At 41.0% G+C, this 24,398-nt stretch overlaps 2 protein-coding genes across 3 annotated transcripts in view; both read left to right on the top strand.

Annotated features, from left to right (window-relative positions):
* The window catches only part of LOC133411895 (rap guanine nucleotide exchange factor 4-like), a 28,938-nt gene extending 22,516 nt beyond the window's left edge, over positions 1-6,422 (top strand). For both annotated transcript variants that reach the window (XM_061694686.1, XM_061694687.1), the window contains 11 exons: positions 58-133; positions 823-969; positions 1,056-1,153; positions 1,436-1,561; positions 1,976-2,154; positions 2,249-2,339; positions 2,418-2,468; positions 2,547-2,634; positions 2,707-2,771; positions 3,855-3,909; positions 3,995-6,422. In XM_061694686.1, coding sequence (XP_061550670.1) covers positions 58-133; positions 823-969; positions 1,056-1,153; positions 1,436-1,561; positions 1,976-2,154; positions 2,249-2,339; positions 2,418-2,468; positions 2,547-2,634; positions 2,707-2,771; positions 3,855-3,909; positions 3,995-4,122 — 1,104 coding nt within the window. In that variant the 3' untranslated portion in view covers positions 4,123-6,422. The remainder of the gene's footprint in view (positions 1-57; positions 134-822; positions 970-1,055; positions 1,154-1,435; positions 1,562-1,975; positions 2,155-2,248; positions 2,340-2,417; positions 2,469-2,546; positions 2,635-2,706; positions 2,772-3,854; positions 3,910-3,994) is intronic.
* Positions 6,423-8,918: 2,496 nt separating this feature from the next.
* LOC133411730 (mitogen-activated protein kinase kinase kinase 20-like) lies at positions 8,919-23,764 on the top strand. The gene is made up of 11 exons (XM_061694392.1): positions 8,919-9,235; positions 11,191-11,278; positions 13,852-13,953; positions 14,797-14,862; positions 15,004-15,032; positions 15,126-15,263; positions 15,509-15,595; positions 19,277-19,351; positions 19,440-19,546; positions 21,528-21,708; positions 22,665-23,764. Exons 1-11 carry the CDS (start codon positions 9,077-9,079, stop codon positions 23,487-23,489), a joined length of 1,857 nt encoding a protein of 618 aa, XP_061550376.1. The 5' UTR covers positions 8,919-9,076; the 3' UTR covers positions 23,490-23,764.
* Positions 23,765-24,398: the final 634 nt, after the last annotated feature.

The raw sequence follows: 24,398 nt of genomic DNA on the forward strand, positions 1-24,398 counted from the left end.
TTGTGGTCGGCGCAATCATTGTGTTGTTGATGCTGACTGTGTCTTTTAATCCTACAGAAGACTTTAATACGGCAGTTCAGCAATGGGGAAGAGAGGCTGCAGAAGAAACAGCCCATTAGAAATCAAGATGACAGTAAGTTACTGTGAGATGGGACTTAGAGAAATGTGACTATTGCCCTGACTGTCATGAAACTATAGTGTTGATGCCCTGTCTCTTAAAAAATGAAAAAAAAAAAAATATTGAAGCTTTATTAATGTGCAGTAAGTTCCCTTTTGCGTGTGTCTTGTGTTTTCTGTATTGCTAGGTATCGCTGCACAATCACAAAAGCTGCCTCTACAAATAATGCCCATTTCCTGTCACAGTGTTGAAATATTAAAAACAGCGCTCGCTGTTCTACATCACAATTCTGGAGAGATGCAAACTACACTGAACCCCTGATATTCACCGCGGCAAGGGACGGAGCCTTGTTGCGAATAGTAAAAATCTGTGAGGAACAGACGCCCTCCAAAAAGGTTTATAATTGCTTTAGATGCCACAATCTAAATGAAACTCCCCAACTCAATTCAACATGGTTTGTTGACACCAAGATGCCACAAAATGGCAGCAAATACCTCAGTCTAAATCAGTCCTCAACTCACTTCACCATAGTTTCTTGAACCCAAGATTCCACAAGATGGCAGCAAAGCACTATTTTTGTTTAACTGAAACTCCTGAACTAATTTCAACATAGTTCCTCCCATTAAATCGCTTAGATTGTACAGGTGTACCTAACAGGGAGTGAGTACAGACTAAGATGATTCAAATGTTGTCTTATGTGTTAGTCCTTTTGAAGGTGTACTGCAGTGATCACACATACACCACGATTCGAGTTGCCGTGGCAGCGACGGGCAGAGAACTGATATGCGCCGTGGCTGACAAACTTGGTTCCACTGACGAGCTCGTGCTGGTTCACCTCAGCTCTGCCGGCGGTAAGAGGAAAGACTGAGACACAACACAACCACGTTTATCTAAGAAGTGATTTGATGACTTGGTGAACTGCCAATTTGTGTTGCAGAGAAACAAATCCTGAAACCTAATGATGTGTCCGTGTTTTCCACTCTGAGCATCAACGGGCGATTATTTGCTTGTGCACGAGAGCAACTCAGTAGTCTGGTAAGTAACGACTCTCTTGTTTGCTGTGTATGAATAGTTTAACTCAATGACCAGAACATTAGGTAATCACCTGCACAATGTATTTAGTCTTCCCCTGCATATTCACGATTCTTGGATTTATTCTATATTTGCCTATGTGCACTGCGATTGACTGGCATCCAATTCTGGGTGTACCCCGCCTCTCGCCCAAAGTAAGCTGGGCAGCACACCCGTGACCTGGTACAGAAAATGTACAGAAAATGGATGGATGGATTTTTGGTGATTCTGCGCTCTGTGTCTCAGACTCCTCTCACAGACCAAGAGGGACCTTCTGCAGGTTCTATGTCCACTTTTGAGCTGATGAGTTCGAAGGATCTCGCCTATCAAATGACAATGTTTGATTGGGAGCTCTTCAGCTGTGTGCACGAGGTACCACACAACACACACTCAAATAAATATACAGCAATCCCTTACACTACTATACGCGTTTTTGCGCTCTTTCTGAAATGTCCTAAAATTCCACAAGATGGCACAAGAGCGTTGTCTAAATAGGAGAGTAGTGTGGCTTGTCCAAGGAAGTATGTTGACGTTCTACATCTCGACTTAGAGAAAAGTTGGGAAGGAGCTAAGTTTAGTCTTGGTTCTTATGGATAGTCTTCACCAAGTGTGCATGTACACCACGCGTAGGAGTGTTTTTTTCCAAAATCCAATTTTTTTTGTAAGCCATTTATTTTTGAGGGAAATGTAACATAGAGTTTGACATGATACATACATATTTTGGGATAAACGTTTGTTTTATTGCTGCTCAAACGCTTTGTAACACCATGTCCACACAACCCACAGCACGAACTGCTCTATCACACGTTCGGCCGCCAGAGCTTCAGAAGAACCACAGCCAACCTGGACCTCTTCCTGCGAAGGTTCAACCAGGTTCAGCTGTGGGTGGTCACTGAGGTGTGCCTCTGTGCACAGCTCAGCAAGAGGGTTCAGCTCCTCAAGAAGTTCATCAAGATAGCTGCACAGTGAGTGGGACGACCTCCTTCATATGATGCGTGAAAGAAATAATGGCAGTAAAGAGTTGTTTTCAATTTATTGTGGATTTCTGTTTGTCCGTAGTTGTCGGGAGTTTAAGAACCTGAATGCATTCTTTGCCATCATAATGGGTATGACCAACCCTGCTGTAAACCGACTGAGTCAGACATGGGAGGTAAACATCAATTCATACTTTCAACTGACAATTGACACCACACAACCACTGGTAAATTATGATGTTGTCCTTTAACAGAAGTTGCCTACCAAGTTTAAGAAGTTCTACGCTGAGTTTGAGAGCATGATGGTGAGTTGCAGACTGCAAGTGAGTACATGAGAATCTACACGCTAATATTAGCATTTGACGTTATATTTTAATGTTCAGGACCCGTCCAGAAACCATCGATCCTACCGACTAACTGTTACGAAGATCGAGCCGCCAATAATCCCATTTATGCCCCTCCTACTAAAAGGTAACATTCTTGGAGAGCACACCTGTCACTGGTTTGTATTTGTGACACTCATAATGTTCAATTGCATTACAGATATGACTTTTACACATGAAGGCAACAAGACATTCATTGACAGCTTGGTCAATTTTGAGAAAATGGTAAGGCAAAGTGCATATTGACATACTGTATCTTGTAGTTAGGAAACGTTAGGGGTGCTGATGTTCAGCTTCTTGTTACAGAACAGCAAGTTGTGCAAAAAGTCCTGGAACAATGAAACAATTCAATTAAGTTTGATTCATATAGTGCCAAACCCAGGGGCGTAGCACAATTTCATTAGTTATTTCCTTCCCGAAAGTAGTTATCAACAGGGGGGAGGGTTGTGCAATCACGTATTTCATGGCAGAAATGATTTGTAAATGGTTAGGACATGGAGTTGGACAGCGAGGGCACCCCAAGTGCTTAGGGCCCCAGGACAGCTGTCACATTCCCCCCAGCCCCCTGTTCGAAGCCCCTGGCCAAAAGAAGTTACAGTATCTTTAGAGTTTTAAAGAAGGTCACCTGTAAAGGTTATAGTGCATTTTAGCGTCATCCTGAAATTTCACCTGAATGCCAAATACAGTGGTTTCTTGAGATACGTCTTTATTTCGTTCTGTGACCACGCTCGTAACTCAAAATACTGTTGTTTCAAATCATCATTCCCCATTGAAATGAATGGAAATGCAATTTATCCGTTCCAGCCAAAAAAAGTAGGTGTTTTTTAATCCACGCTGGCACATAGATGCTATACGTTTGCCCATTTATGGTGTTTCACATTATGTGTTATCTATGGCGTTTCACATTATGTGTTAGCATTAAGCTAGTGGACTTTAAGACAAAGCTATGTAGCTGTTTTTAATACACAATGTGTAATTCTCTTTGTTTTATGTTTAATTTGCCCTTAAACTTCAACTGGGAGTGGCATGAAACAGATTGAAGCCTCTTTTTGGAAGAATCGTTCACTTTCTGCTCAAAATGTTGCTTGTTGCGAAGTACTGCCAACATACAGCGCTCGTACCTCATATTTTTGTTGGCAATTCAAAGCAAAAAAAATCATCCGAACGACAGCCCGTATCCGAAAGATCACTAGTATGTCAGGGAACCACTGTATCATTAACTATTTGTGAGTAGTGTATTTAGGGAATATTAAGTTGAACTAATCAGTGGTGTAAAACTCATAACATTTTGTGCTCTCTCTTTATCAGCGTATTATAGCGAACACAATTCGACAAGTGAGGCACTGTAGAAGCCAGCCTTTCAGTAAGTCTTCCGATGATGATTATTTTTTTGCTTTACAAGCAGGTTCTATACAGCAAATAACTATGTATCCCGGTCTTTGTGTTAGATCCTGACATCTGCCAACCCAACAAGAATCAAGCGGAGGTCAGAGGTTACGTCAGGAAGCTCTGCGTGATCGACAACCAGAGGGCGCTGACGCAGCTCTCCTACAGGCTGGAGCCTCGGCGGACATGAGATTCAAATCTTTTCACCGCGTCGCCTTCCTTGTGACTACATACAAAGCTGAGCGTTAAGTAGCAAAACACAACAGTCAATGACTTTGAAAACTCTAAGGACAAATACTGTGCCATTAAAGACCTCTTCCTATCGCTGTGTCTTAGCCCCAAGAATGAGGCTGAATACTGTACTAGTTGTTACTCTTTTGGGACCTGTTAGATAGAACTGTCATGTAAAGAACCGATCAATATCCTGCATGACTGAACTTCATAGGCTTGGTGTTCTATACAGTGGATTTCGATCAGAGTGTCCTGCAATGTTGTGTTACCCAACAAGCTCTTTTAGTCTCCAAATGCTCCAAACTGTTGTATAATCTATACTTCATAATCCCCATGCTAAGTATAGCGAACCCCCATTTATCCTGCTACAGAGGTACCATATAGTTTTACCCATTCCATACACTTGAAACACATTTTAATTGATTAAAACACACTTCGACTTATTAAAATATACTTTTTAAAGTATTCCTTAATGCCTGAGCTGACTCTCTCTCACGGATTTTGTCACTCTTCGTTGAAGTTTACTGTGACATTTACACAAAAAAGAAAAGAAAATCTGACTAATCTAAGTCTGCTATGTTAATGCTAACACATAATGCGAAACCCAATAGACGGACTATGGAAATGAGCATAGATTTACAGTAAATATAAACCCTCAAGCCCTGCGATTGGCCGGCGACCGGTTCAGGGTGTACCCCGGCTCTTGCCCAAAAGTTAGCTGCGATAGGCTCCAGCACGCCCGCGACCCTAGTGAAGATAAGCAGTACTGAAAATGGATGGATGGATAAATCCTCACACAACTTTTTTTTGCTATATTAACACATGGAGCAACAACAAATACAAACGGAGAATACAATACTCACAGGCATTTTCTCTCTACACTGTGAGAACAACAACTATTGCTGGCGCTTGATTGGGGACCTTCTCTGCCTCTTCTTCTGGCTCTTAATTATGCTGCATCTCTTCCAGTAGAGCTCAGTGCTGCCCACCAAGTTCCAGCACGACGTGGTACTTGTCTGAAGGTGAGCAACTGTAAATTCACTTACTTTTACAGTCGTACCTCGACTTCCGAGTGACTGAACTTGAATGTTTTTCGAGATAAGAACTGTCGCTAGGCTTATTTTTTTATTTTTGTCCCTCTCATTACAAGCAATAGATGGTGGCAGTGAACTTCACAACAAGCAACAATTTTTTAAACAATAGGCCAATTTATTGCTTCAAGCTGTTAAATGGGCAGTTGAAGTTTAACATAAAACAAAGACAGTTACAAATTGTGCACTTATTCAAACTACAAACTTCAGAAAGTCAACTACCTTAATGCTAACACACAATGCAAAACCCCATGGACAGGCGAACGAAACTAACATCGATGTTGTGGTAGTTGTAACCCTTTAACCAACAGATATTTGAACACAAATGTTGCATCAACGCATATAGACAGACAACACAACAATACTCACATATAATAAAAAATGACTATAATGTTACGGCATTACTGAAACTCTCTTTCGTGTATGTCTGTATTACACTGCTCCCTGGTGGCCAAGGAGCACAATGTGGGGCTGGACAAAATTAATGGCATATCTATTCATTTCAAAAGGGGAAAGTATTTGAGATACAAGCGTGGTCACAGTACGAATTAAACTCGTATCTCGAGGCACTACCTTATACTGTAAAAACCCAGAAAAAAATGCTCACTTAAAAATCCATTGAAGTACGAAGAACGAACGATGATATAGTGTGGGAAGACTGTATTCCAGCTAAAGATGCCATTTATAAAACACAATTACCGGTAGCCTATTTACATGTTAATCCAAGGCTAATCATGGCGAAGGATCTCTAGGATTTTTGTCTCTTTTAGATGAGTATCAATGTCTGGTGAACACAACTCACAACAACCTAACCAAGTATTAGTTAGAGCCCTAATGGTGTGCAAAGAGTGACTGAATCTGTCACGGTCGTACGACTATTTCATTTTTGCCTTGGAGTAAAACTCTTGAAACCCCTTGGTAATGTTGCTTGTTAGTATCTGTTCTGAGGTCAGTTGTCTATTTGGCTGTGTAAAGTTAAAAAGAATCTTATCATTGCAGGATAAATCTCGCCAACTATTGTGGGTCTGTTCTGTCCAGCTGTGTTTTTTCTTATGTGTGTGTAAATTTGACAAATGTTGTTCATTTTCATTTGATCTCAGGAGCTTTAAAATGTGGTGGTGTGTATCAAGAACTGCACCGTGGCTTGCTTCCGTCATGAGCAGCTGATATCTGTGCTGTACATGTTAATAAAAATAGTTAATTTAAGAGATACTGTGACTTAGTGACATTATTTCAAGCAATCACTTGGCGCAAGTGGGTACTAATTAGATCCAGAGCCGTATAAGCATTTCTGCCTTTACAAAAATAATACTTAATTTCTGTTATGATGCCCAAAATAGAAAACATTTTTCAATACGATGCCATGAATTTCTACACCACGGCAAACTACAACCACAATCCAAAACATATATACTAATGTATATGTCTTACTTCATTAGATTTGATAAGAAAATCAGTTTTGAGTTTTATGAAGTGCTTGGTGTGAATCATCTCTCTCTATATGATGCAAATGTAATTATATACTGTGGGACTTCTCTTCCAGTAAACCCGGTCCGTTTTCCATTCTACAGTATGTCCTTTAATAAGAATACCTCACTATGTCATGAAATAGATATGTCACTTTATTTACAGTGCTCATTACAGAGGGTGGTGTTCAGATTAAGAATCCTGTTATCTTTGCTTTAAGATTTACTATACTGTGTGTATATATATATATATATATATATATATATATATATATATTTTGACCACAATTCAGCACATTTCTCTCTTCTCTGAAGCCTCTGAGAATTTGTGTTCTGGTTCAATCTTTGAGGTTGAGAGGCCTCCTTGTTGTGCTGGATTACCGTTTACCACTGAGAAGTCTCCACAGCCGATCTCACCTGTCCCCCGCTCAGTGATGTCGAACGGCTTTCCTGCCTGCCGATGTCACAGGGTCATTCCTGTGAGGATGAGGAATGCATGTCTGCTGTGTGGATGTGCACTCTTTGTGAGATAGAGTTCAGTATTTGTGCAAGCCATGCTTGTTGCTAGCTGATTTACTCTCTGTCACGTTATGGTCTGGGAGTATGTGTGTGTGTCTGTACGTGTGTGTTTGAGTGTGTACTCACGCAGTGTAGAGAGAGCTTTATATAGCCACAGTCATCCAGGAAGAAGGAATGCCCTGGATGCCACTGACCATATTTGAACAGCGAGTCTGCAGGAGACCGCACGCAGCACACCGTAACTGAGACACAGAGGGGGCAAAAGTACTCACTCTTTGTACTTTCATAGAAGTGCAGATTCTAGTGTTTAAAAAAATAAATAAATAAATCACGTTGCACGTTGCCAGAGGTGGGAAGTAACGAGGTACAATCACATGATTATTTTTGCTTAAGTTTACTTTGTTACTTTTACTTCGGTAACAGAAAAGCTATGTCATGCGCTGACATTTGTGTCTTAAAACTTTGCCGTTTCAGCCTACGGGTACTCGCATAAAATGCAAATTGCACTTCTTCCAATCCAATAAGACCCGTTTTATGCATTCAAAAGACGCAGGGAGATAAGCAATCGGCAAAGTATGCACAGCACTGAAGATAAAGATGTAAGTTGGCAGAACGCAAATATGTTTTGAGTATTAAAATCACAATACTGACAAATGTGGGTGAATCTACCTGTGGAAGTTCATTATCATCAAAGTAGCCTATTGTCAGCCTCAAGATGACAAAACATCAAGACCATTTCTTGTGGCTGAATTTGTGTGTATCTCCATTCATTTTCTGTACCGCTTATACTCACTAGGGTCACAGGCGTGCTGGAGCCTATCCCAGCTATCATCGGGCGAGAGGCGGGGTACACCCTGAACTGGTCGCCAGCCAATTGCAGGGCACAGAGAAACAAAAAACCATTTGCGCTCACATTCACACCAAAGGGCAATTTAGAGTCCTCAATCAACCTACCACGCACGTTTTTGGGATGTGGGAGGAAACTGGAGTACCCGGAGAAAACCCCACGCAGGCACGGGGAGAACACGCAAACTCCACACAGGCGGGGGCCTGGATTTGAACCCCGGTCCTCAGAACTGTGAGGCAGATGTGCTAACCAGTCGTCCATATATATATATATATATATATATATATATATATATATATATATATATATATATATATATATACTGTGTATTATTTTAAAGTGATATTGTTGGGCAATATTTGAATGCTTCCCATTTTTTTGTGTCTATTTGTCTATGCGCTATTTAAAAATAAATTACTTACCTTTTACTCAATCGTTTTTATCACTGAACTCATAATTCTTTGGAGGACTACTTTTTACTTTTACTCATATTATTGGAAAGGAACAGTCCTCTTACTTGAGTGCAATTGTTTGCTACTCTACCCACCTCTGCATGTCACATGTTATTATTATTGTGTTTTTAAACCAAGGGTTAGCTAACGTTGGCTTGACTTTGATGCATCAAAAACATCAATCGTGATCCCACAGCTAATGATAAGTGCATTTACCATGTGGGATCAGGGTTGTACTTCCACTACTCTCCACTATTAGGCAATGTAACACTTTGCACTAAACAGCCAGGCCATGCCTCCTGCAGACTGTAAAGCCCCCCCACCCTCCACCACCACCACCACCCTCTCTCTCTTTCCAGCACTTTCTAGTTTCTTCTCAGTGACTATCACCTCTGCTGACTTACCAACTGACAACATCCACCCTCATCTTCAGTCCTCATCTTCTGCGTCCGAAGGTCACGGTGCGGGTCGAGCGTGCACACTTTGGGGGAAAGTGTGTGCGCGTGCGTGCGTGTGTGTGTGTGAGAGCCAGTATGCCATGTCGTCCCCCGGCTCGTCGTTTGTGCAGATAAAGCATGAGGACCTGCTCTACTATGAGAACTGTGGAGGAGGCAGCTTCGGGAGTGTCTACAGGGCCCTCTGGATATCCCAGGACAAGGAAGTGGCAGTAAAGAAGCTTCTCAAGATTGACAAAGAGGTAGGACATACATTTACACATACAGTAACAGGCTTTTATTGATAATAGCAAAATTTGCGGATAATTAAAACTATAAAATAATCAAAAAACCTCCTCTGAGGGCATAAGTGGAGCAATTGTCAGCCGTGTTTATCTAAAACATACCTTTGGGACCCCCTCCCCCCCTTCCCGCCCTCTCGACACTTTATGGATGAAGAAAGTAGTTATGCCAGGTTCCTCCTATTGTACATTAGGGTAGAATGTTTGGTCATTTGGGATGTGCTGACGTCAGACTTGGGTGTCACACAATTTCCAGCCGTGCTATTAATATCTAAATAGTACAGAGGTTTCTAACCTCCGTGTCAGGAAGTTGGCTGACCAGTGGGTGAAAACGCTGGTTGGTATTGTTATATGGCAGCACCAGAAAACAATGTCATGTAATGTATGTCAGATGATGGAGATAAAACATAAGAGTTCGCACAGGCTGATTAATTGTCAAGACTTATTTCTTTCTCACCCTCGCATAAACAGACGCAGGGCGGGCGGGCAGATATGGAAAATCGTGTGCATTGAAGTCATCCCTCAGTACAGACTAATGGAAGGAATCCTTCACGCACATTCCTGCAACTCAATGTACCTTCAAAGTGCTTAATAACTGCTGGTAGACAAAGTGCAGAGCGGAAAAGGATGGGATTAAAAATGGTGAAACTGTGAGACAAACAAAAAAAAAGTGAAGAATTTAATGACAAATGTGCAGGCGTTAGATGGATTTTTTGGTGCAATTTAGCAGGATGGATGCGTAGATGTTAGGTTGCCTGGCAACAGACACTTATTTGACATTTGCAGAGAGACCGTTTCGATTGAGGGCGAGTTTCCCAACCTTTTTTGAGCCACCAATACAAACTGGAGATGGAAAAAAATTAGGCTGAACCTGTCATTTGAAAAATCTGAAATTCCTTTTTGTCTTAACAGCACAAACTGTCAGCAATGTCACCGTACATCTTGGTATATGTCTCACATTTTGGTCATGTGTATTCTTTCATGATCATATGGAACATTTTGCATGCATCCCTGAAATTGCTGTCCACCCTGTCATTATGGGGTAACTGGCCCTTTAAGAAGCCCTCGGATGAGTTCAGTGACATTATAACGGGCAAAAACAGTGGATAGTTGCAGAATATATATTTACACTTATGTTTTGTAATTTTTATCATTTTATTTACGTACCAGGTAGTTACAGGTAGTTGTTGTCCCGCTTATAATGTCCACTCTGTCATAGTGAAATATCAATTGATATAAAAACCTCTCAGAAATTCTATTTGTGAAACTGTACACAGTCAGTATGTGAACTGAATCATGTTGCTAAGTGAAAGTCCGCCATGTGCTCATTAAATAGTAACATTAGCCAAAAATGGCCACCCTGTCAGCAAGCTTACATATTTTGCAATTTGCATGTGCATTGTCTGCTTACAGTTCATTTATATGGAAAGTATGGGAGCTTGACCAATGAGCATTTCTAACAGCATAAAATCTACTTAATGCAATGAATATGATGTTCAATGTAAATGTAACTGTTTTGGGCGAAATGGGGGAGTCTCAAATTCACCTTATTGTGATATTGACTCTTAATCTGTAACCTTTTTCAACTTGGCATTGTCACTGACAGATACTGTAGACGAACAAAAATTACATCCTTTGTTGTAAATACAGTACATTTGGACCAATTGAGTGAAATTGGATAATCTCTCACAGCACACTGTTTGGGCGTCAGTGTGTTAAGGGCATTTTGCCACTGTGACTTAGACATGACACAAATGACACAACAGTTAAAGATTGAGATTCTAACTTGTACGCTCGCACGGCACCACAAATAATTTATTTACACTTTATTATCTCAAAGATCAAGTTTCTTTGCTGTAGTCACGGGAGAGGAGGAGGTTAATAATGTCTCTCTCTTGGCTCGTCTTCTCTTGCAGGCTGAGATTCTCAGTGTCCTGAGTCATAAGAACATCATTCAGTTTTATGGAGCCGTGCTGGAATCTCCCAACTATGGCATCGTCACAGGTCTGAGCCTGTGTGTTCGTGTGTGCACGTGTTTGTCCTGTCATTTGCCGTCTTCTACTAAAATGACCTCATAAGAACATGAAACCTCAGAGCCAGGTTTCACAAGAAATTATTCGGATGCACCATCATTAGTAGAAAAGAGACATATTGTACAGTGGTGCCTTGAGATGCAAGTGACCTGACTTAGGAAGGTTATGTTTTTAGGATCACAAAACTTTGGAGCTATATCACTCGAAGTGCGTAGAGTAGCCAAATATTGTACTCAAGTAAGAGTACTATTACTTTAAAATAATATGCCTCAAGTAAAAGTAAAAAGTAGTCCTCCAAAAAGGTACTTAGTGGCAAAAACTACTCAAATAAAAAAACTCAATAAAATGTGCAAATTGTGATATTACTGCATGTGTGCGGACGTGTGTGTGTGTGAGAGAGAGAGTGAGAGAGAGTGAGAGAGAGAGAGAGAGAGAGAGAGAGAGAGAGAGGGAGAGGGCGGGAGAGGGAGGGAGAGAGAGATTAGGACGTACGCCAAAAGATGCAGGTTTTACAGTTACTTATGACCATAAAATAGGGCTAATGTTTCCATATGCACAGAGCCAAAACAAAACAACAACAACAATTTACCACAATTTACCGCAATTTACCACAAAGTGTTTTCTCAAGATACAAGTGGGATGGAATATCCACCTTGGGGAAGACAGTGCCAGATAAATACTGCAATGCATTAAATCTGTTGTTTTCCATCATCGGAAATGTTAACAACACGAGTCACGCAAAGGTGATTTTTTTTTTCTTCTTTTTTTTTTTTCCAATACGAGTGATTTTGGTAGGCCCGCAAAGCCCAATAGAAGACATTGTATACTGTCATGTGACTGTCTTGTGCCATTTGAATTGATTGGTGAAGTGGAGTCCAACGTCACTAGCGCTCACGTTGGATGGGAGCAAACAGCGCCCAATGCGGAAGTCGAAGTCGTAGTCGGAGCAAAAAGATCGCGCATGACTATTTGATAAATAAGCAATAATTGAAAAATAAAAGTAACGAGTGGCATGTAGATCATTGTAACGGAGTAAAAGTACCGTTTTTCGAGTACCTCGAGTAAAAGTCAAAGGTATGCTACATTAAAACTACTCTGACAAGTACAATTTATGCCAAATGCAACTTGAGTAAATGTGAGGAAGTAAATGTCGTGCTTTACTACCCACCTCTCTGGACTTCTGCTATTTTTTTTGTCATGATAGGTTCATCCTGAAAAAAAGAAATTGTGGTCGGTAATTCACGCTAACTACTCCAAAACAATTAAGTCAGTAAAGTTTGCTTTTATATGAATATTTGATGCACACAGTAAACACATGGGCTTTTGCTATTATCACCTTTTTTTCTTTCTCTCTAAGATAAATGCGCTCCCATTGAAATATTTGGAATTTCTTAATGGTAAAAATCAGATGATTCTAGTACATTAGTACATTACAATGCTTTTTAAGAAACATTTTAAACATTTTAATATCTATAATACTGCTATTACGGTACCATTTTAATATAGTTTTTATCTTTCATTTTATTTAATTATCTTTCATTTTATTTAACTCTAAACTTTTCACAATGATTACCTTAAAGTTCATCAATGATGATTAATTAAAGTTACGAAATGTGAGTCCTTGCCCAATACATGTCATAATGTTTCAATTAATGCTGAGCGGATGCAGGACTCCATTTCAGACAGTGTAACAACACACTGAGTGTAACTGTGAGGAACAAAGGACAATTAGTAGTTAGGTCAAACCATAAATATTGTAATGTTTATGCCTAAAACAGAAATCAACAGTAGTATAATGCAGAGGATTTCCTCTGAATACTGGCTCAGCTTTATAAGTGACTGTACTTTTTAAGAACAATATGCCACCGTGTCACACACAAAAAAGGCAATTTGTTTTGCAAGATATTGCATTTTACTTAATACACAGCGTTTTCAGTACTTCATGATTGTGGCATGTTTGTACAATGTTTTGTGGTAGGGCTCTTTATAGAATAGAGTAGCATACTGTACATCTTTATTGTCATTGTTGCAGAAACAATTAAAAGTAGTTCAGGTTCAGTCGCAAAACAAGGTGCATAGAGTCTGTGTTAATGACCTGTTAAAGTTGGATTTTCATCCATAGTCGGGTTGTGTGAGAAACAGTACTCCTAAATGTGTATTAGTTAAGAGATCATCTTCCAAATCCAATCTCACAAGCCTTATATTGTGTTTGTATGAATTTAAGTTTACACATCGACCTAGTAAGTGTTTCCCCCCATGAAAATAATCAAGTCATGCTAGCATACACTCTTGATAATTGTCGACTACTACGCGAACGAACGTTCTGGCTGTTGCGATTCTTGCTGCTTTTTCTGGCAGGACATTTGAAACTGATACCATCATGTTGTAATAATAATAAGTGTTGCATTGGTCAGAGCTGCTGCATTAGTCAACATCAAGTCAGATCCACTGTTACCTAAAGCAGTTCGACCTTACGTCACGTTGTGGAGGTGGATGGGGAGGTTAATAAATGCGCCAATGACTGTGTGTGTGTTCTGTGTGCAGAATATGCCAGTGGAGGGTCTCTGTATGAGTACCTGTCCAGTGAGCAGAGCGAGGAGATGGACATGGAGCAGATTATGACGTGGGCCATACAGATGGCGAAGGGTACTTGACTCACGCATGTGACAATATAAAAGATTTAATCTCACAATAGGAGTAAACGTTTAGAATTTGTACCTGTGGCTAAAAAGCGAATCGCGGAAAGTGTCTTTTCGTCAAAATGCACGATAGCTTTCACAACAAAAATTACGTTTCCTGGTACGAAGTTTAGTTTAGTCTCCTTTGGCCACGTCGCTCGATGTGCGGCGAGGCAAGAATGTTGAAATAATGAGATCAAGTCAAGATATATAATGAGATCAAGTCAAGAAAAATACATCTTTTTGCTGTCTGCAATTTCACCAAAATGGGTCCATGATCTACTTTTGGTTCCTGACCCACCAGTTGAGTATCACTAAGTTAAAGTGAATTTATCTTTTCCATTTCCGTTATTATCTAAGGGAAATCAAATGCATTCAATTTGTATTCAACCTTCTACTCTCAATAGAAAGTTGAAATCATGGTGGGCTAGGTGAATGATTTAGTCAATGTGTACACTGTTCTGCTGCAACAACTAATGTCTCCATCTCAAATTATAAGTGCGTAATAATAACTGATATTTTTTAGGGGAACCAAACATTTCTGGCTTCTTTGGTGAATGTGTTTTTACTTGTATTACTTCTCTGTGCTGAAGTACTGGACTTTATCAAAGAAGCATAAATTTTGCATCCCTGAAAGCTCATGACACTTCACTGAGTTCTTTGACATTTTAGTACAGCCATCTCTCAGCATTAACTCGCTCACAAATTAGTAGCTTTAAAAAGGAAACATTGCCTCTTTCACCGTCAAACCCTTAAACTTGTGTAAAAGTGCAGCAATGTGTTGATGATACTGTTTATTCTCCTCCATAAGGAATGCACTACCTCCATGCAGAGGCTCCCATCAAAGTTATCCACAGGGACCTCAAGTCACGGAACGGTAATGCAACGTTTGTGCTATTATTTCTTAAGCCTCTTTATGTATGTGTGTGTGTACATATGTATGTATGTATGTATGTACAGGTATGTAGGTATTTATTTTGTTTTTCTATTGCTTCCTAAAGTTTTTCTTTCCTTCCAGTGGTCATGACAGCAGAGAAAGTGCTTAAGGTGAGTGTTAAGAAGTCTTACTGACATATTGAACCTGTTCATGCTTGTTTTGAAATAATGTTTGTTGATTTATTTATTTTACTGGCATTGTAGATTTGTGACTTTGGTGCCTCAAAGTTCTTGTCCCACACCACCCACATGACTGTGGTGGGCACTTTTCCTTGGATGGCTCCCGAGGTCATTCAGAGCCTGCCCGTTTCTGAGACCTGTGACACATATTCATATGGCGTGGTGAGCTACGTATATTATACAAAGTGCCAATACAGTTTCTGAGGCACTTTGTTATTTATGATTACTTGTATTTTTGTATTACTTTGTCCACATCTGCACCAAAATTGACATTGAGAACATCTTTAGTTAGTCAGTTGAGCATTGTTTGGGGTAACACATCCAAATCCTTTTGAGTGACTGAGGTCTGCGCATAACTACTAATCGAAGAGTTCCATTTGAAAACACAGTGCGTGTGCTGTGGCCAGGTGCTGTGGGAGATGCTGACTCGTGAAGTACCTTTCAAGGGCTTTGAGGGGCTGCAGGTTGCATGGCTGGTGGTGGAGAAACAGGAGGTACACACACACACACACAAAGCGCACTTTTACGGACACACTATAAACACGTAACCTACTGTACAGTATCTAGAAAGTGTTTGAGGAGGACGGAGGAACAATGCGATGCTCTCATGGTTTCCACTATGAGCTGGTGGAGCCGGCCATGTATTTTTAGTCTTGATGTCAGTCGTGTGCTCTTGTAAGGTCCGCTGGATACACAAGCAGTGGAGCGGAGCTCGGCCAGTCGCTCCACTTTTTTGCTAACTTTTACAGCTTGAGGAGAAAAGAAGAAGAAAGGATGTTGCCAATAAGAGGGCCGACTCGAGATGTTTATTGACGCTGATGTTTATCCGTGTTTTAGTTGACTACCATGCAAGCACTAAGACACACACACACGCACACACACACACACACACACGGTGGAGGCTAACAAACAACCCAGAGAACATGATTCCGTTGTAGCTGTTGGCTAATCTCCAAATTCTCTCCCTAAATAACCCCCCGCCCTCCTTTTTCCCAGTGTCTCTCTGATTTCCCCCTCCATTGCTCCACCGCTCTCCCCTCCTGACCCTCCTACTTGATCTCTCTCTTCGCGCCGAGTGGCTGATATTTTAGGATTAATCCCCAGAGGAAACAGTTTCCATTTACTGCATGGTACTATGGAGCTGTCTGGACTCATTCAGACCTGGCAGCAATACTTTTATTAAAAAGGAGAGACATTACTTTTTAATGTCTGGGTGCTTCTATTGTTACCTACAAAAGCAATGTAAACATGCACTTTATTTTGTCATGAAAACATACTGAATCTTACCTGGTGAATTTATCACATTTCTAGTGAAAAAAAACATCTTACTGTACTCATTTTAAGACAGTTTGGACTTGTTTTTCTAAATTTTCAGCAGGTCAAGAAGACTTGTTTTAGAATACAAGATGTTATTTTAAGAGTCTTAAGTCAATTCATACTAGTCCCATTGTCAGATTGAAACAAATTTATTTTAGGAATAAAATGTTTTGTTTAAGTGAAAAACAAAATCTGCCAATGGAACTCGAATAAAATGACATAATGAGACTTATAATAAGATCATTTAACATGTCTTTTTGTCTTGCTGAAAAATTAGAAACAAGTAAACAATCCAAAATAACTCCATTAAGATGTTTTCACTTGAAATAAAATAAATTCACTAGTTAAGATTTAGCAGTGTATATATAATGTACAGTGTTGCCTTAAGATACGAGTGACCCAACTTATGAATTTTTAGAGGTATGAGCTGTCATTCAGCTCATTTTTCCTTTTGACTCGTGAGCAAAAAATTAAGGTAAGAGTGCTGTACGTTGTCAATGAACTCAACTCACTTCGCGACAAGCAGCAGTTTGGCACATCGTGAAATATTCTTGAAAAAAGGGCTTCAAGCTGTTTATTGCCAGTTCCAGTTAAAGTTTGCTGTCAAACTAAACAGTTAAGTCCGTTGAGCTTGATTTTAACACAGAAGGCAAAATGCCAAAGACTTGGCTAACAAAACTAGCATCGATGTTGCAGTAGTTGTAACCCTTTTAAGCAATGGATGTTTGAACACAAATACTGCAGCAACCCATGTAGACAGACAATATAACAATACTCACAGGCATTTTTTCTTTATCCTCTCCAAAAACGACAAAAATGTCTGCAGCTTATTGAGGACCATTCCCATGTAAAGATCCGTTTGTATGTATTGTACTGCCCCCAGCTGGCCAAGGTGCACACACCATAAGGAGCAGTACAACATCCATTAAGTTGAAGCGAAGACTGTGGCAAAAACGGTTTAAATCTTTACATTCTATTTGTTTCTTACAGTATCCTTTGGTAAAGTTCAATATTATACAGTGCTATTTTTCTTATTAAAGTGGAACTAAACAGGTCCAAAAATGTCATGTAAATTCAACACACCACAGAGAAGAGCAATGTTAACAAGCCTGCCAAATTTGAATGAATAACAATACAAAACTGCTAAGTATATAAAATCATGCTTCAAAACTTGAATAATAAGGGCCAGCTCTCAGACACTGTGGCCGTGTTGAATGGATGCGCCAAAAGGAATCAAACATACTGAGGGGGTGATAGCTTATACGATGTAAAATCACGTTAGGAGGCTCAACTTCAAAATTGAATACGTATTGTGGACTACAATCGTAAAAATAAGCTTACAAGTCAATTCACCCTCATTGTTGGTGACATAAAGTCACAGCTGAACACGGCACCTGACGACAGCGAGACAGTAAGAGGAAGCCCAGGTAGTTAGACAGTCGGCACTGCCCCCTTCACTAGTATCAAGTTACCCACGAAGCCATGTTGTCTCTGGTGAAAGTTTACTGAACTATCCGTCTTTAAATGTGCCCTGCAGAGTCTGGTGGTGGTGTTGATGTTCAGCTCGCCTTCTGCGTGTGTCTTTAAAAAGTTAATCCATCACTTTTTTATTTCCTCATTTTTTTGGGAGCTTAAATAACGTGACTGAGCTGTCCTGTAAATTGAAGCAGCCAGCGAAGACGCACTTTCGGGGTGTAGCCATCGTTAGCTTGCTAACTGCATGCTGGAGGAGTAAACGGGCCTTGTTATGGAAGCTAAGCACAGCTAGCACTCAACTGAGCAGCATAGCCAAACGAAATGATGTCACTTTGTCCTTATACAGTGGGGGAAAACGCTATATATGTATACGCAAGAAAAGTATATACCACAGCCCTGTGACATCACGGGGTAGTTTTAGCAGCCACTCCCACAAAATCAGGAAACTTCAAACGGTGAAAAACATGCTGAAGCTATACCTCAACAATTCAGCACTATATCGTTATAAGTCTTTGCAGATGTTTTCAGCACTTCAAACATATTTAATGTATTTAGAAACAAAACACGGATTTCTGCTTAGTGCCACTTTAGAATTTTTTTTTTGTGTGTGGTGAGGCTAGATCAGTTCATTTCAATTAGGAAAGATGATTTGAGAGCGTCTGCCTCACAGTTCTGAGGACCGGGGTTCAATCCCCGCCCCCGCCCGTGTGGAGTTTTGCATGTTCTCCCCGTGCCTGCGTGGGTTTTCTCCAATTTCCTCCCACATCCCAAAAAAGATGCATGGTAGGCTAATTGAAGTCTATAAATTGCCCGTAGGTGTGAATGTGAGTGAGGATGTTTGTTTGTTTGTATGTGCCCTGCCATTGGCTGGCAACCAGTTCAGGGTGTACCCCGCTTCCTGCCCGAAGATAGCTGGGATGGGCTCCAGCACTCCCGCGACCCTAGTGAGGATAAGCGGCTCAGAAAATCGATGGATGGATTTGAGATTGGGTTTTAAATTTAGAGCGTGGTCATGGATCAAATAAAACTCGTATCTCAAGGCTCCACTGTACCTGTTTATGCAAAAAAAAAAAAATGTTTACACAACAAGCTAAACTATCTTATTTCATTTATTGATTCATTGAAAAGGGACAATTCACATCCTTAAACATTGCTGTAAATGTGCCATAGCCAAAAGGTTTGAGGAAAATTCGGAAACATGAGAAAAATCCAGAACATGTGGGATGTATTGTGATTAACTTTTAACGTTTAATTCAAATATATACCTTTAGTCAGAGCAAGAAGTTTGAATAATACCCAGCTATACAAGGCTATTCAGTTTAAAAAAAAAAGGTTCAAATGTGCATCACAAATCAACTCTTTTTTAACGCCGACATGTGTAGAGGCTTACCATCCCCACTAGCTGTCCAGCAAGTTTTGCAGAGCTGATGAGGAAGTGCTGGCAAGCCGAGTCAAAGGTAAATGCGTAACACGCCATTTATTTGAACAAAATGTGATAATTAATACAAGACATATTTATTTCATCGTACACGTGCATGTTCACAGGAGCGTCCGCAGTTCAAACAGGTGCTGGTAACCTTGGAGACGATGGCAAACGATAGTAGGCTACCTGACCAGTGCAACTCCTTTCTGCATAACAAGGACCAGTGGAGGTACACACTCACTCACACACACACATACCTCTATATCTCTCGCTCTCAATAAACTTTCACACTCGCCAGAAATACTGTCACACACACCCAAAAAGTTCTTGTTCACCAAAAACCCTCTCACCTGAACAAAGAAAAACCCTCACACAGGAAGAAGAAAAGCAACCTTTTTTCCACGTGAACCCTTTTTTGGTCAAAATTGGCTTCGCGGAGATTGAAAAATTTTGTGCGAAAGAAAGCTCACGAATGAAAACAGACGCTATCTCAAACATTGAATGCTGATTGGCTCTGCCATGAAATACGTTCTTCCCTCTGTGTGAGATTTTTGTTGTTGTGTATGATTTTTTAATTATTTTTTTTAATGTGTATGAGGTAAAATTTATTTTTGGCCTTTTCTGCACCTCATGATAACCTGCCTCATAAATACTGTATATAAACTTCATACGGTACATTAAACATGCATGGATCCCTGTCCTAAGCACACAATTGTCTTGGTTCTAGGTGAAAAAATGCGTTTAATTCATGAACTGCTCAAATGCGTATCACACACCCGCTCATATAGAAGTCTAAGGGCTCTTGAACTCAAGATGTCTGACCCTGTACCCTGCTTTAGTCTATAATTAGCCCTTTGCTAAGTGTTCACAGTAAAGATTCCTCTGCTCCCTCGCTGTCGTCGCTCCATTGGGGAGGAAGACAGAGGCGTGACAGGAAACAGTGGCGACGAGAAAGTGGACGCCGTATGTCAGCATGAGGGAAAAAGTGTGAGGGCAGTTGGCAGCAATTGTGATAGATAAGGGGTGAGGAACAGCGAGGTTGAGGTGGCCCATGGCAGAAGAAGCAAAGTGTGACATTCTGTGCATATTTACACAAATACATTGAGGCCATCAATTCTGTGTTTTGGTGTGGGATGAGTGAAATGGCAACATTATTGATTTCTGTCTGAGAGTACAGGATTCGTGTTTTGGAATCAAGGGGTTTATCACTGGCCTCTTCTGGTAGTAGACTATACTGCAGTTAAGACAAGTTCTCATGATTTTGCACAATATGGACTAAATTAGGGTTGCAAATGGATGGAACATTTCTGGTAAATTTTCAGAAAGATTCCACTAAATTTTAACTTTGGGAATATTCCAAATTGGAAACTTTCCATGTGAAATAGAATGGGAATTGAGGGTAATTTAATGGCTACATCAAGCATAAATTAAACTTTTTTTTGGGTCATAAACTGCCATTCATGTGAAATAGATAGCTGTCCTTGCCCACATGTAAGGGCATTACTGTAGCTTCATTGCTCCATCTTATTTCACTTCACTTGAGTGGCAAAGTATCAGTAGCTTGCTCGTACATCAAACAAATCGACCAAGTGACTGCTCGTAACTTGTAAATTGGGGCACTTGTAGCTCAAGGTACCACTGTACTTGCATGAAATCTGGTTGTTAAAAAAAAAAATATATATACATATTTTCCCCAGCTATATTCAAGTTAAAATTTTAAAGGTAAATTTAAAAGGTCCAACTTGACTGCCAGCATGTGGACCAGCTGTTCGGGCTCGCGTGGCCGCTTTAGAGCGCCTCATTGTCAACAATGAGTGCGCACACACCACGAAGAGAAGGCGGAAAAGCCAGGGGAACAAGAAGTATGTGTAGTAATGTGTAGTTATTGTTTAGACATAAAGATGCTAGATGAAGTAGCGTCCACTTCTCCAGGTAGTAGTTGTGGTATTTGATTGACAGTTGAGTGGGGTGTGATTTCAGTGCCTTTTGCAGACACTCCCCCAGTACTTGAGAGCACAGAGAATGGTTTGATTTTTCACGAGTTTGAGTTTTTCTTTATGCCTGGCCAATTTTTTAATCATTCAAATTTGGCAGGGTTTTTCTTGTCAGTGGTCCGTCAAATTTACAAAACACAGATTTTCACTTTGCAGGGAATTTAAATGAATACGTCTCTGACAGTGTCAATGAAATGTGTTGTGCAAATATTCCAGGTGCGAAATCGAGTCGACCCTGGAGCGCCTTCGGAAGCTGGAGAGGGAGCTCTACTCCAAGGAGAAGGAGCTGGAGGAGCGGGAGAGGCGGCTCCGGCTGTGGGAGGAGAGGCTGATGGAGAGGTCCAACATGACTCCCAGCCCCACCTCCTTACTCATGGATCGCTCCAACATGTCACCGGTGAGTCATGTGGTGAAGTCGTCGCTGCTCTTTCTAAACTTAGGTCCATGTTATCTCATCCTGAACTAGAAATGATCATTTATGCGTTTGTGTCCGATTGCAATTCTCCCTTCACATTTTACAATAAACCTTGATTAGATTTGTCTTCAATTAGCTCAAAATTCCACTGCCAGGCTTTTATATAGTTTATATATTTTATTTTAACTACAGTATTTAAAACGCTTTGTGAGTCCTCTCTTTGAAGAGTTCTATGCAGTCGTCTCTCACGATACGAGTAATTCATTACATGACCACCATCGTATCTCTAATCATCTTTGCCTATTGAAATGAAATTCATCTGTTTCAGCCTCCCCACAAAAAACTAAACAATTTTTGTAATGTTTTTTTAATTATTAAAACAGCACTCTATAATATTGTACTTTATATAAAAAATACAGTGTTGACATAATTTAATAGAGTCTAAAGAATTAAACATTTTTTACCACATTTTTTGTATGAATTCAATGGACATTGTACTGATCCTTCTGGTTTGTGTGTGTGCCAGGCCACCTAGGGGCAGTATAATATAGAAATACAGATATATTGAGTTTCTCAGTAACCCGTAGAAATATTGTTCTTGGCAGAGAATAAGGAATATATGCCTAAGTATTCTTATATTATCTGACTACATGTGATTGCTCCATCGTTCGTGTTCAAATATCCGTTGCTTACAGGGTTACAACATTGCAAAACTGATGCTATTCGTTAGCTTGTTTACTGCTCTTTGCATTGTTTGTTAGCATTCGGCCAATTTCGGCAAAATATTGGCTGAAGGACAACTCGTATCTTGAGAAACTCGTACCTTGGCTCACTCGTATCTCAAGGCACCACTGTATGAAGTAGATAAAATATACTTACTCTTTATTATAGCTTTTTTCTAATTTTGACACTCCTCTGTTTCTCTGCCTCCCTATCAGTTCTTCACACCAATGTCCATCGGTTCCTCTGATTCTTTCTTCCGCTCGCACTCTCAAGACTCCAACAGTGTGGGGGTCAGCAGTGCCGGCGTTAGCTGCCTCCTCCGCACCCTCAGCAACGGCGACAGCGAGAGGGGTGGCGGCAGCGCGGTTCTGGAGCGGGGGGTGGGCTCTCTGGACAGCGGGCGGCTGCACGTCATGCTACGAGGCTTGCAGGGGAGGTTCGGAGAGGAGGACAAGGAAGAGGAGGGCACCTTGGAGGAGAAGGGATGGGGCCAGAGGGATGAAGGCGGGAGTATGGAGGGAGGAAGAGTGCAGGTGACGCTCCGGAGCTACCCGGGGGGGAGACTGGAGCGGGAGGAGAGGACGTGGGAGGAGGGGGACACGGAAAGAGGGGGGATGCAGAGAAGCAGGGTGACCACCTTCGTCCGAGGCTTCTCGGGTGGCTTCGGAGAAGCGGAAGGGGAGACAGACGGAGGATGGGAGGCGGAAAAAGTGGATGAGGGAGGGCTTGAAGGAGGGAGGCTTCCCGCTATGTTTAAAGGTCTCACTGGCACTTTAGGCGGCTTGGGGGATATGCTGTCCTTGGACGGCATGGGGGAGATGGACAGGCTAGGCGACATGGACATGAACATGGGGGACTTGGGCGTGGTGAAGGTCAGGAGTGAGATGGGGGTGAGGGGTCACTCGGGGGTGCAGGTGAGCATGCGGGCCTCCTCCAATCAGAACTCTGTGAAGAGCTGCAGCGTGCGACACGGATCCAAAGTCAACATGGCCACCGCCGCCATGGACATGATGGAGCTCGACTGGTCCGATAGTGATTAGAAGAGACGTGATGACGGCATGAACGACATCTGTATGTGCATTCAGTTACAAAACTGAGCAAACACACATTTTATTTGTTTAAATGTTCGTTTTTTTTTTTTTTTTTATCAAAACAATAAACTAAACCATCGTCTATGTACTGTGAAGAGAGAAGAAACAATTACTGTTAATGATGAAGGCTTCACCTGTGTAATTTACTACCACATAACATACTGTAAGAAGTGTCTGTATTGATTTTCTGCTTTGTATGTAGATTATAGTAGATTTTGAAGAGCTCTGTGATCCAGTGTGCATTTTTGCCATTTTCATTTTTCAATAAAAAAAAGACTGACAGTATATAGTTATTTTTTTTCCAACGTTATAAATGTGTGGAAAAGGGGCAAATGGGCAATTCAGACACACAAACACACACACACACACGCACACACAGACTCACTGCAGTGAACCTCATATTTTATCCATCCATCCATCCATCCATTTTCTGAGCCGCTTCTCCTCACTAGGGTCGCAGGCGTGCTGGAGCCTATCCCAGCTATCAGCGGGCAGGAGGCGGGGTACACCCTGAACTGGTCGCCAGCCAATCGCAGGGCACATACAAACAAATAACCATTCGCACTCACATTCACACCTACGGGCAATTTAGAGTTGTCAATTAACCTACCATGCATGTTTTTGGATGTGGGAGGAAACCGGAGTGCCCGCAGAAAACCCACGCAGGCACGGGGAGAACATGCAAACTCCACACAGGCGGGGCCGGGGATTGAACCGCGGTCCTCAGAACTGTGAGGCAGATGCTCTAACCAGTCGGGTCACTGTGCCACCCTCATATTTTATTTGAACTGAATTAAATTATAGCAAATTCCCTCTTCAAACGCCAATGATTGACATGTCACTACACATGACATAATA

The sequence above is a fragment of the Phycodurus eques genome, chromosome 13, assembly GCF_024500275.1.
Source record: "Phycodurus eques isolate BA_2022a chromosome 13, UOR_Pequ_1.1, whole genome shotgun sequence".
In the NCBI taxonomy this organism is placed as follows: domain Eukaryota; kingdom Metazoa; phylum Chordata; class Actinopteri; order Syngnathiformes; family Syngnathidae; genus Phycodurus; species Phycodurus eques.